Source organism: Ammodytes marinus (assembly GCF_949987685.1).
Source record: "Ammodytes marinus genome assembly, chromosome: 2".
NCBI lineage: Eukaryota > Metazoa > Chordata > Actinopteri > Uranoscopiformes > Ammodytidae > Ammodytes > Ammodytes marinus.
The window spans coordinates 7,729,724-7,743,974 of record NC_137231.1 but is presented as its reverse complement, the minus strand read 5'-3'; the positions used below and the strand labels follow the sequence as shown (position 1 = coordinate 7,743,974).

The following is a 14,251-nucleotide window of genomic DNA, read 5'->3' as shown; positions in this document are numbered from 1 at the left end:
TCACAGGAGCCTAATTGAACACCTGGTGCAGGTGTGATTCCCGGAGCTCCTCTCCTCTCCAACGTTGGGCTGTTTACATGAGGAAGTGACACAGTAGGCCTACAGAAAGAAGAGGCGGGTAAAAGTGAAGAAACACTGAAAAGGGCCAAGAAATAAACCTAAGCGTTACGTAGGCTATGCAATTTGTCAAAAAATGAAGGTGCCAGAGGAAGAATTAATGAGCGATATTTTGAAGCGCTTAACGGGCGAGTCTGCGCTCCCGTTGTACACCAACATTGAGAAGTTCAAACGAGGAAACGGCGGCTTATACTTTGTCGCTGAAGATATCACTGAAACCGTGAAAAAGAGGGAAATGGTCAACGCCAAGGAGCGACTAAGAGTGAGTCAAATTGAATTGTCCCAACTATGAATAAATGCTGGTTTGCTAATGTGTTGGAGAGGTTCAAGTCAGATTCTAGTTAGCTAACATTTGCTGGCTCCCTCCCAGCCTTTTTAACCTTAACCTCACATACTGTGGCTAGCTGTGATCGCTATGAAGCCCAAAAGACCTTTCACAACAAATGTGTCTGTTTTTGTGATTCACACACACCTTTCTTTCACAGGAACTTGCTGCAATTTGGCAAATAGCACTAACATGTCAGCCTTGAGAAATTGTTTTGAGGATAGGCCAACTGTCCATTTTATTTTGTGCCTATTCATAGCCTACTTTTAAATGGTTGTTAACTCTATAATAGGTCCATGGTTGCTAAAACATGATTAGCCTAGGCCTACTAGCTAAACAGACCTTACCAGTGGCCAATAGACTAAAAGGTAAACAGATCTAAAGCTTGCCTTATTACATTTTAACATAGGCCTAATTGAAATGCAGTTTGGGATAATGTTGGGGAGTGTTGGACTACCCTTTATTTTCATAAAGGCAGTCAAGGTAGAAAAATAAATAGGCCTACAATTAAAAAAATCATATTCTATAGGCCTAGCCTATATTAAGCATGTCTGTGGTGTAACATTTACTTGTTGGATATCTCGGAAATGTAACTGTCTGAGTCCAGTCCATCCATACCATCTAAAGACCTTTGCTTGGGTTGCTGCTCCATTTTTCTGGACAGAGCCCGGCTGTTTATATTGTAAACCCATTCTCATAGCTCTGTACAAAGCAGGTCTTAACTTGATGTCTGCAAGATATTTGGCGTAATTCTGATAGTCTTGTGACAGTAATATTTTGAGGTGATTTTTAAGAAACCAGCCTTTCTCATATTGCCAGCACGGAAGGACGAAATCAGGAAGACCAATGTCACTGCTTCCAGCAAAACGTCATTGTCTCTTTCCCTCAATTAAATATTGATCATATGACTTCAGAGATGACTATATTGGTTGTAAACGGGCAGGGGGTAATGTGAATCGTCAGCTTCTCTCTTCTGTCCAGATCAGGAATTTGAACACAATGTTCTCCCGCTTGAAGCGCATGGTGCCACTGATGAGGCCGGATCGCAAGCCAAGTAAAGTGGACACACTTAAGGCGGCGGCGGAATACATACGATTGCTTGTTGCAGTTTTACACGACGCCGACAGCGTAAGTGCTGCACTCATCAGAACTGTATCAAGCTGTGTCAAATTACGAGTTTTCCCTGCGGTTTCCGGAGGACGTCAGTGCCACTCAGTTTGAACAATTGATTGGTGTTATTTTCTCTTTCAACAGGATGATGGCAGTGGCACTGATTTCCTAAAGAATGCAATCACTTACGGTCAGACTGAAGGCTTGGGCGGTGACCTATGGAGAGTGGATGACGTGAGTGTTGTTTGCTTTTTCCACTGTGCCCTTTGGGGTCTGCATTGGGGTTTATTTCAACAATGGCAACTGTTTTACTCAGTATCCCAGTTTCCATAGTGGCTTCTGGATTAGAACTACATGTACCTGTCACATTAAACACTGAGCAGCAGTTCTGGGGAAGTCCATCTGTACAGGTGAAACTTGAAAAATTTGAATATCTTGCAAAAGTTAATTTATTTCAGTAATTCAACCTAAATGGTGAAACTAATATATTATATAGACTCATTACATTCAAAGTGAGATATTCCAAGCCTTTATTTGTTATAATTGTGATTATTATGGCTTACAGTTTATGAAAATCCCAAATTCAAAATCTCAGAAAATTAGAATATTACATAAAATCAATAAAAAAAGGATTTTAAATACAGAAATGTCGGCCCTATAGAAAGTATAATCATGCATATGTACTAAGTACTTGGTTTGGGCCCCTTTTGCACAAATGATTACCTAAATGCGGCGTGGCATGGATGCTATCAGCCTGTGGCACTGCTGAAGTGTTATGGAAGCCCAGGTTGCTTTAATTGAGGCCTTCAGCTCGTCTGTATTGTTGGGTCTGGTGCAGGGGTGTCAAACATACGGCCCGCGGGCCGGATCCGGCCCGCGAGATGATTTGATCAGGCCCGCGACCTGTAGAGCATAAATTTCTGAGTATGTCAAAAAAAAAAGTAAGTCTCTAGCCCATTCCTGTGAGGAGTTATGAATTTTTAAAGAAATAACCGAAATGCTCACTCCTGCCGCTAGGGGGCAGCCTAAATAAAAAAGCACATTTTAGCAACGTGGGAAATGGTAAATGGAAATCCTGCTTCACCGCTATTAATGTTTCCTCCAGTGCTGTATGGCAAAGTAAAAACCAAAAAAAAAAAACATTTTTATTTTTAGTACATTTTATTTTATTACTTTTTAATAAAAATAAAACTATTTTTATTTTTAGTGCTGAACAATTAATGTACTAGCAAGCGTGGTGTGTCTGCGGCTCTGTGTGCGCAAAACGAGCAGGAGCATGCTAGTGTAGGCCTACAAGATTTATTTCCTAATTTTCAATGCTGCTTTATTTTTATGTTTTAAATTGGGAAAAACGAATTCCAAAACAACCAATAACCTCTGTATTTAAAAATAAATCAAAACAGTAGAAGTTGCACTTTTATTTAATTATTTACAGTCTGCATGTTTGCACAAAATGTGTACCTGTACATATAGTAAACAAAATTGGACAACTGTACGGTCAGTGACTGTTGTATTTGTGTATTCAAATAAACAGTTGTTTATTTCATTAGTGCACATTGGCATCTTTGAGCAAAATACCCCCCAAAATTTTGCTGCGGCGCTGCGCGCCGCACCTCCTATTCCCATGGCCAGCAGCAACCTTTACTAAGACATTTCCTGGGGGGTACAGAGATCCCTTGTGATCCCTGATAATGTAGGTTACAAATGTAGGCTGAGTGATAAAGCATATTACTGAAAAACAAAGTTAGGGATTTGGAGTTATTTTGCCATTATTTTACTGGTCCGGCCCACCTGAGATCAGAGAGGCTGTATGTGGCCCTCGAACCAAAATGAGTTTGACACCCCTGGTCTGGTGTGTCTCATCTGCCTCTTAACAATACTCTATAGTTTCTCTATTGGGTTCAGGTCAGGATAGTTGTCTGGCCAATCAACACAGTAATACCATGGTCAGTCAACCAGTTACTTGTGGTTTTGGCACTGTGGACAGGTGTCAAGTCTTGCTGGAAAAAGTAATTCAGCATCGCCATAAAGCTTGTCAACAGACAGGAGCATGAAGTGCTCTAAAATCTCCTGGTAGACACTTGTGGTGACTTTGGACTTGATAACACAGTGGACCAGCACCATCAGATGACATGGTGCCCCAAATCATCACTGACTGTTGAAACTTGACAGTGATCTTCAAGCCCCTTGGATTTTGTGCCCCTCCACTCTTCCTCTAGACTGAAGAGGTGAGTGTTTCACTCACTGAAGATCAGACTGGGGCCAAAAACCAAACATGGCTGCCGACAATATTATGACTACATATTATTATTATTATTATTATTATTAATTATGATTAATATAATCAAACGCTCAATTACTTTGCATAGAAATTAGTATGGAAGGGCCTGCAAATTTTGACTGACTATAAGAACAAGCCCTGCTCGGTGAGTAGCTCTGCCCCCTCTCTTGCTGATGAATTAAATATTTTTTATCCACAGTTTGAGACAGACTGGGGAAAAAACTACTTAATTGCAGCTATGGATGAGGAAATGGCAAAGGCGTGAATGGGAAAACGGCTGCAGGGCCGGACCAGATTCCTGGGAGGGTCCTAAAATCCTGTGCAAACCAACTAGCCCCAGTGTATACTACAATATTTACTATATCCATGGCCCAAGCTGTGGTTCCATCCAGCTTCAAACCCTCCAGTTTGCATACAGGGAAAACAGGAGCAGGGATGATGCCATTTGCAATCTTTTGCACACCTCTCTGACCCACCTCGATGAAAGGAGAGGGAATTATGTGAGAATGCTGTTTTTATATATTACAACTCGACATTCAATACCATAATTCCCTCTCGCCTGATCCAGAAGATGAGGTCGCTGGGAATTAACGCCCAAATATGTAACTGGGTGCTCAGCTTCCTCACTGCTAACTGCAGTAACTGACAGGAAGTTAGCTAAAAGAACCATTCCGCTTACAGCACCTTTTTAAAGTTACTTTCATTCAACCAGCAAGTTTTTTCTTGATTGAAAATTAGACGGGCGTCTCCCAGAAGATAGTAAGACGATGTACAATAGGCATCATTGTGAAAAAAAAGAAGAAAATTCAGCTTTTATTTACATTTGAACAAAAAGTTGCATGTCCAAAATTATTCATCCGGTCCAAAATTCATTCATCAGCACTTATAGGAAGTGTTTGATTGCTGTAATAGCCAATAAAGGCTTTTCTATTGACTATTGAGAAGGGTATGAATAATTGTGGACCTGCCACTTTTTGTTCAGATGTAAATAAAAGCTGAACATTTATTTTTTCCACAATGATACCTCTTGTACATCGTCTTATTATCTTCTGGGAGAAGCCTGTGTCATTTCCAATCAAGAAAAAGCTTGCCGGTTTCATTAAAGTAACTTTAAGTCAAATTGGCCAGGGACATGAATAATTTTGGGCTTGACTGTATAATGTCAGGAGCCCTGGTCCTCAACACAGGTACCCTCCAGGGGTGCGTCCACTGCTCTGCAACATCTACATGCATGACTGCATAGCCTCCAGCAGTTCAACCTCCATCATCGACGCCTCTTACCCAGTAGCCTGCCTCTTCACCCTGCTGCAGTCAGGCAGACACCTACGCTGCCTTATAAAGCTCGAACTGAGGGGCCACTCACACTAGGGCCGCGGCCCCGTGCCCAAGCTCATTTGCATACTAAAGTCTAGAAAGTTTGGCTAGTGTGACCACGCCATCCGTATTCCAGCACAGAACAGCCCCTTGGCCACGGCACACTTGGGAGAGGTGTGCCGTGGCCAAAGTAGAGATGCTAATGAGATGACACGCGCACAAGCAAGCGCACAGGCGGCGTTCCTGATGTGAATTTATTAAGGATGCATAGTCCGTTAGCGTCCGCTGCCTTACTAGTCGGCACCAGAATTGCCCACCACTTGGACTTGTAGCTACATAAAATGTGTGAGAATTAACGTGTGTGTAGGCGTAGGTGAGGGCTAATCAAAGGGAGAGAGCTAAATAGGTGAGCGCAGAAAGCAAAGAAAAAAGGTTTTCGTGTTTACTCACGTTCGTCAGATGATTTTTTTCTTTTTCCTCCCGTCAGCTGTCATAATAATGCCTTTACGCATGGCGGTTGAGACGAACCCAATACAACACACAGCGGGACTCCGCGGCCCGGTGATAAGGAAACAGTAGCTACTAAAGACACTTAAAATAACGATCTCTGCCCATACAAAAAGTTCTGACTTGGATTACTTGATAGAGCGATCGATGTGTATAAAACCATCCGGTACGTATGGTCTGATGATGGGCCGTTATATTAATAATAAACAGCGTGCTGCACAAATATGAGACTGTCCACCGCGACCTATTACGTCAAGCTACATTTAAAAAAAACAATAGCTTAAAGGCCTACTTCACCGGTTTGAATATGAAGGTGTATTGAATTCTGAGATCCTATGTAGTATAAATGTGCAAAAAAAAAAATCTGTTCATCCTAGCCTGAGAAAAGGCAGAAAGAGTGTTTTTTTAACCCTATATTTCTCTTTCTCGTGACATCACAGAAAGAGAAATATAGGGTTAAAAAAACCTACTTTGTAAATATTACTGTGATGTCACAGTAAAAGACATCACAGTAATATTTACAAAGTAAGTTTTTTTTAACCCTATATTTCTCTTTCTGTGATGACACGAGAAAGAGAAATATAGGGTTAAAAAAAACACTCTTTCTGCCTTTTCTCAGGCTAGGATGAACCGATTTAAAAAAAAAAAATAAAAATCGCACATTTATACTACATAGGATCTCAGAATTCAATACACCTTCATATTCAAACCGGTGAAGTAGGCCTTTAAGGATTCTCGTTGCTCTAATGTGGAAGTGGAATATATGATGCAAATTTGGCCGGATGAAAATATTCACAAACAGTCGTATAGCCTACAAGTAGACAACGCTCCAAATCCTAAACGCGCAAGGTGCAATTGTGCCCAGGCCACGAGCAGTGTGACCACGGGCCAGCGGGAGGAGTGGGGAGGGGGGGAATCGTGCTGAATCTTCCTGAAGCACGGAACAGGCAAACGGCCCTAGTGTGAGTGGGCCCTGAGAGACTGAGGAGGAGCTTCTTTCTGCAGGCAGTTAGACTGCTTAACTCCGGTGTACTATAACTTGCACTCTTGCACTTTTTGCACCACTTTATATGCACTTTTATATTTATATACCATTTATTTTTAATGTTTTTATAGCATCACCTCATTAAGGGATGTCTGTTTTTAAATTACTATTATCTATTATTTATTCAGGTTCCAGTAATTTTCACTATGAATGACTGTAATGTGACCAATAAAAAAACTTTAACTTTAGAAATGTCTATGATTCCTTCATGAGATGTGTATGTTTATATCTTCAAATTAGTCAAAATGTGTTACTGTATACTGTTGCACTGCATACATAAAACAACTTGTATGTCCTACTGCATTGTAAGCTGTGCAGTTAATGTAAATTGTTGGATTTTAAATTTAGTATGGCTCCAAATTTTTTTTTAAATCAAGTTCTTACACTGTAGCTTGTGCACATCAGACATCAGTTTCCTTATAGCCTACCTGTTTTATAGTCACCACTGTTCAGTACACCAAGGGAGGGTGGGCTTTAAATAACAATGTTTCATTGCCCCCCAAAATTGGTGACAAAGAAGATCAATCCCTAGATATAATTGATAAATTGCATTGTTCAAAAAAGTAATGTTGTAATTTTGAATTCTTGGATTAGGGTTGTGGATAAATGAGTGAATCGACAGTCTTGAAATGAATTATTTTGTTTTTAAATGCCATAAAGTTGTAACTGTCATAGATTCACTTTTCAAGCCTACATGCATCAGGGGACTATTTGATAGTAGAAAGATAAATTTTGACCTCATTTTACTTTTCCTGACAGTTGCTGAACATGTCAGAGGAGCGGATGGAAGATGGATTCACCATGACCTCAGAACCGGCAACGGAGGATGGAGATATGACCAGACTACTGCTGCAACATTGTGTGATGCCTGCTTACCAGTTCATCATCCAAGTAGCACCTGATCAAACTTTGGTAACTCATTTAACTTTCCTGACAATATGATTAGTTTAAAGCCACTACGAGTAACATGGCACGTTGGCGTCCCCTTTGGACAAAAGCGGTAGTATTTTTACAACGCCGGCTGTCGTGAAGCTGTTTTCTAGCTTGTGCCGGGCGCGTGAGATTCAAATGATCAGGAAGCAATATAGTGCATGTCCGTGTGTTGAAAGTGTGAGGGCACCAGACTCTTTTCGGCTCCGTGAGAGTGGTTAGTGACACAGCATCAACTAATGCCAGTCAGTGCTACACACAGTTGATGCAGTGTCACCTCTCACGGAGCTGAAAGATTACGTGTCCTCATAGAAAGCGAATGAATGAGAGACGGCAGTTAGTCGCCTATGGATCACGATGAGGTAATGTGTTTATGTTGTTGTAAATAATTAGTTTAGTTTAGTTTTATTTGTGCAGATAAACAAGATTAAAATGGCAAGAAGATGCGCATAGACATACATAAATGCACGGGTGGGACAAAAGAAACCCCGAAGGGCTTATAAGGGATGTCCACCTGATATTAAAATACAATAAGGTAAAGAAATAAAGTAAAAGAAAAAAAGATAAACAAAAATAAAATTAAAGAGCTAAAACAACTACAAAGTCATGTTACAAAAATGAAAATACATTTAAGTACATATAGTAAAAAAAAAGTAAAGATGTAACTAACAAGCAAAAAGACAATATAACATACATTCAGTTTCACACAGTATCGTAAGCTTTTAAAATGAGGTACATTTTAAGATGTTTTTTGAAAGTAACTAAAGAGTAACAGGAAAGCTGTTCCAAATGACTGGACCTCTATCCCTTATTGAAAACTGTCCATAATGACTATTTCAGATGAATAATGGTCATCTGATGATGCTGGTGAGGCAAAGTAAACTTTGTTTTAGTTGGCTACCGCTCATTCATTTAGGAGTCTAGTTCGCCCCCGTGAAATTGTGTATACGTTGCTTGGCAACGCCCTCCCATTCATTGCATTTTCTTTTTTTTTCTTTGATGGTTCAGCCCCGTTATCAGTCATTATGACGACAAACAACTGTCTCAAACAAGGCTCTTGCTCCCCTTCCCTCACCTGGAGGGATAGGCTTCTCAAATCGCGTTGTTGCGCCACACTGAAATCTGCGACCAATACGGATATGTGACCATAGAGCATGCACGCGTGAACCGAAAATCGGACTGGGTGTCCGACCAGACCAAATGCAGTAATAAAAACTATATAAAAACGTCTTTCTTTGCACGGATGGTCTCGTTTGCTGTTAAAGGTAATTTATGATTATGTGAGGAAACATGAGGCTGTTTAAAAGATATTTAAATGTTACTCGGAGCTGCTTTAATGCTTAGCAGAGCTACACTCAGTCCATTTCTGACACTGTCTAGGGAGTTGTTGCTGTGAAACCATTATAAATATAGACTGGTCATGATTCAAAAGGACGGACTGAAGGGACATGTACAATATCATGGCTCTCTAGGTTTTTTTTAATTTCTCCATTTGAGTAGGTTGACATCTCATTGATTGCACTCGTGAAGGGAGTAAACAGTTACATGAATCCATCTTTAATGGCATTGCTGTTCTTCCATTCCAATCAAAATTCATAAAACAAAGCCAGGGGTTTGAAATGGGATTATGAATTAACAGGATGATCGAATTCTATTAGAACGTAGCAGGTTTACTTAGGTCAAGGATTCTTTATCTTTAGGTACAGAAAAAGGGAAGACATAGTCTGTCATTTAACTACAATGGTTTGCCTAACTGTAGCCTACTGCATATTGTATGTAGTTTCCGTCCAGTACCTTTTTAAGTACATTAGGATGGTCCAAATGAGGCATCCACAATACAAAAAGGTGAAAATAAAGCAACACCGACAATGTGTGTCAGTGGTCATATGCTTCGATTGCACGTCTATAATGGACCTGTGTTTTTTCAAACTGTTTTTAGGAGCCCCCTTTTTTACAAAATAAAATGATAAAAGAAATTCTCATTAACATTACATGAAACTAATAATATAACCTCATTAAATAAAATGTTAAATGAATTCCTGGAGCTATTGGAGAACGTGTGATGTGGAATTAGAATAACTTTATAGTCATTGTTATCTTTTGCTATGTTGGCTTTAAGTTTGAGTTGTGTACATTAGTATGTATGTTTAATGTAGAGCTTGTTCGTTTAAAAACATGATTCAAGTGATTGCAAAACATTAATTTGTTTACAGATGGTGTCACCTTTCTAACACAAGACAGGCAGATTTTACATTTATTACACGCAATCAGACTCCTTTTGAATTCCTTAAATGGTGGCAGAATTGCAGCCTGCATTCAGCTCATTTAATTGTCTTTCATGTAGCCATCCGATGCATTCAAACCGTCCTCACAAGTACCTTTGTCATCTGATTGGATACTTCAAGGTGAAGAGGTTTAGGTCAGGGTGAGTAATTTCATTCTGAGTTCCAACTACGAGGCCATTATGCCTGTTACAGGATTAGTTCAGCATTTTACCTAACCGTGGCTGTCAGAAAGAAAATCTGTCCAAAATAGAACTATGAGCCTGTAGCACAAGAGCCGTAAATCAATACGCTGAAGTGTTTTGTTGATGATGGAACATTGAATATGTCCCTCTCTGCTTTTTATTCCATTTTAGCTGGAAGAAATCTTAACACTATGAGAACTTGGAATTTAGCACTTTCTTCTTCATTCAACAGATGTCTCAACCCTTCTGAATGGTGCTTGGAGCAGATGCCTTACACCAGTACTGGAAACCTGTCAGGTTGTTTTTCTTTACCACATGTCTATCAAATCAGTGATCAGAGGGGGAAAAAAAGATTCAGAGCATTGAAATCATACGAAAAAGTTGGGAAGCTTTTTGAAATCAGCTACTTTACATCAGGGATTATAATAATAATATGAATAGTGTAACAAGTGTTTATTATTTTCTCAGACACAATTAAAAACATTGATCTATGTGGTCTGAAAGATGAGCATCATTTTGATGACGACCGTTACAAGTGAGAATTAGTGACAAACAGGGTCCTCGTATTGTACATGGTGGCTCACTGTCAAACTGTAATGGCATACTGGGATACTTGTTGTGTCCTTGCAGTGGGGTACCTAATTCTGTTATCCAACCAGAGTAAATGTTGCTATGTTAAATTACCTGTATTTAACTCATTCATTTAGTATTACATCCTATTATCTCCCTCCTACCACTGAACCTGTAACCTGGTCATTTCCATATAAAAGTTATCCTCATGCTATGTATTTGAACAATATTGGAGCACAGTGTTGAAGTGTTCTCACTGATTTTGAAATGCACTGTTACAGTGCCCTCTTTTGGTTGAATGTATCAACTCTTTAGCAAGCAGCATCTTTGTAAAGGTGATCAGTATTTTGCTCTGTCGCACCTGTAACCAGAACTTCAGGTAAGTTATTCCTCTCAAAGTCACTGTTATTATAGTCATTTAGTCTAATACTGAAATCTTTGTGTAATCTAAATGTAAGTAATCCAAGTAACTCTTGTTTTATTTGTAGGGGTATCATTGCTTTGAAGAAAGGATTATCTCGAAGAGTATAACATTTTATTTGTCTTTATTTTATTTAACTTTTTGAAGTTTCATTTGTTTGAGTATGTGTTTTTATTTTAATTTTACAAACTGCACCCTTAGCAGCCCACAAATACAATGTCAAACTTCAGCTTTAGTGTCATTTATTTATTTGTAAGGACATAGCTCGACAGGGGGGGTGGGTGGTATTTGATTTTAAATATTCTGATAGGAAAGAAGTTTTCAATTAAGTTGAAGTATAATACAGTATGTGAATATTGTAAAACCCTAACAACTTGTAAAAACCTTAATAAAATGATTTCCTAACGACAACAAAAATCAGCATGTTCAGAAAAATGTAAGAATCAAACTTCCAAGTACTCCTTCTGAATATTAAGTCCTTTTTGATTTTTATGTTGTACACTGGCTTCAGAAAGTATTCAAACCCTTAATCGCTTTGTGTTGTAAATGTAATTTGAAATGGATACAATTGCCATTTCTGCCCATCAATCTTCACTCAATAACCTACAATGACAAAGTGAAAACATGTTTTTTGTTTATTGCTAAATGATTAAAGATACGAAACTGAAGCCTCTCATTTATAATTTAGAGCCTTCACTGTGAGCCTCCAAATTGTGGTCGGTTGTGTCGGGTTTGCTTAAATTATCCTTGAGATCTGTCTACAACTTGCTTGAAGTCCACCTGGCAAATATAATTGATTGGGTGTAGGTTAAAAAGACACATGTGTATGTAAAAAGTTCCACAATATTAACACTGCATGTCTGGACAAAAAACAAGCCATTCATGCCATGGTACTCTCTGTAGACCTCCATGATGGTGTCTCCCCCCTAAACCCCATACATTTTTGAAGAGACCTGAAGATGGCAGTTCAAGCTTCCCATCCAATCTGACAGATCTTGAGAAGATCTGCTAAGAGGAATTGGATAAACCACCCAAAGCCATGTGTGCAACACTTGTGTTATCCAAGAAGAATCAAAGCTGTAATTGCTGACAAATGGGCTTCTACAAAGTACTGAATGAAGGATCTGAATTCTACATTTCTAAAAACATGTTTTCACATTGTCATTATGGGCTCTTGAGTGTAGATTGATATTATCCATGAACTTACATCCGGGCTACAACAGAATGAGCTAAAAGATAAGGCTTCTGAATATTTCATAAGCCACAGTATTTGTTTTAGTATCTGATAAATGAAAAGGTGTATGCGTCAGAGAAGAACCTTTTTTTTTTTTTTTTACTTTTTGGAGTTTTCTATAGTCCCATGATCTGCAATATCAGATCTTATAGGACTCACTGTAGGTTTTGTATGTCCAATCTTTATTTGTAAAGAAAGTAACCAGAGCTTTCAAATATGGAAAAATAAGTATAGGCTGCTATGTTGCCATTAAAAAAAAATAGTACAGTAATGTAAGTTCATATGACAGAAAAGGGAAATACTAAAGGGTATTCAAATAGAACATTTAGTTGCTTTCCACCAGTTTATTAGACGTGTGTCACTCCAAATTCAAATGTAACAAGCATCTGATCCCTCTAAATTTCACAGGATAGGCCTACTGGCTTTCCTCCCTCAGAACAGCAGGTGGCGCCTGTTTGATGAGAATGAGATATATTTTTCGACTTGAATTGGGCCTTGCCAACTATACAACATTTTTGGAGACAGCATTAGACATCCACCAGGTCGGCACATAACCTTTTTTAGAAACGCAACAACCAATTGCATTGCTAAGATTGATAGTCGCTTTTAGGGGGAGCCCTTGTGCGTTGGACTCGGCAGGCGTGGCAGTGGGCTGGTCCAGGCGCACTGAGCGATGAAGAACATCAGGGTTCATTGACTTAGTATCAGCTGAGGCCCTGAAATACTCTGACAAAGGAAGCCTGGTGTCGCAAGCCACTACTCACATTTGTTATTAAGGACGACCTGCCCATACAGAGGACGGCTGTGGGTCTGCCGCACCCACACAGAGGACGCCGTCCTGAGGATGCACTGAGGTGAGTTCACTGCCTGCTAATATCTGTTTACACAGTTGATTTGAACAAGGCGATCGCGAGTTATATGACTGGGCGTGGGACAGGGTCTTCCCTGACGCGTGCATGTGCGCATTTCACCCAGGATGTTCTTTACTACATGGTGTTTACCATGTTGTATCGGTCACACGTTGCACCCCGCTCCCTTTCTACGGATATACCGTCTTTGTATAAAATGTTTACATTTGCATTATCTTTCGGCGCTTCATTGTGTTCTGAAGATAAAGGCTCGTGCTGTGTTCAAGGTCCCTTATGTGCAGCCTGTGTGGTGTAGGCTATTCACAGTGAGAGTGCAAGTCTGTGATGGCAGTGCTTTATTAAGCCCTGCACTGACTAATCTCGCTCATTAGCGTGCCACTGATGGCTTTTTGTTTTTACAGCCGTTTTTACTGCCTGTGTTCCGGACTGTGTCAAGATTAAAAGGCTATGTGGGACATGATGTTGTGTTTTGCAATACGATGCGATCATTTGAATGCGCGTGTGCTCAGTTCTGTCCGTAGGATAGTCGTGCAGTGCAGTGTTGTGCCGTCGTTGCTGCATTTTGCTGGTGGCCATTAGCGGAGCCTCCGCGCTGTGCTGCTGGTGCTGATGCTGCAGCGCGTGCGATTGTTGCTAGGCAGCCATGCGGAGCGCAGGCCGCTTGCGTGTGGAAGAACGGATCATTCTGAAGGCTATTAAAGGATATTGTGCTGTCACGTTGAAAAATGGCCCTGCGCTCACCTGACTATCTGATCAATAGGTAGGACTATGTATAGGCCTGTCCGCGTGTCCTTTCCCTGTGCGGCACAGGGTCTTTGGGAGAGGGGTCTCTGTGTTTATCTCCCCCACAGCACCATGGGAGATATTGCATCTAGGATTAATGTCAGCAAGGGCAGTGTAGTTGATATGGTTTCTAATATTAGTAACCCTCTGATCTCCAGTGACTGCCCTTTATCTTGAATTAGGCCTACAGAATAGTGATCCACACACTTCAAGACTTTTTTTTAAAAGTCATAGGATGCAAAAGTAGGCTAATTAATTCTGCATTTTGTTATGGGTTG

General features: G+C 40.0%; 1 protein-coding gene across 1 annotated transcript; it reads left to right on the top strand.

The window, feature by feature from the left end:
• Positions 1 to 193: 193 nt before the first annotated feature.
• Positions 194 to 12,099, top strand: figla (folliculogenesis specific bHLH transcription factor; the record flags this gene model as incomplete). Its single annotated transcript, XM_080049768.1, has 5 exons — positions 194 to 379; positions 1,424 to 1,570; positions 1,697 to 1,786; positions 7,459 to 7,611; positions 12,037 to 12,099. 5 exons carry the CDS (start codon positions 194 to 196, stop codon positions 12,097 to 12,099), a joined length of 639 nt encoding a protein of 212 aa, XP_079905894.1.
• Positions 12,100 to 14,251: the final 2,152 nt, after the last annotated feature.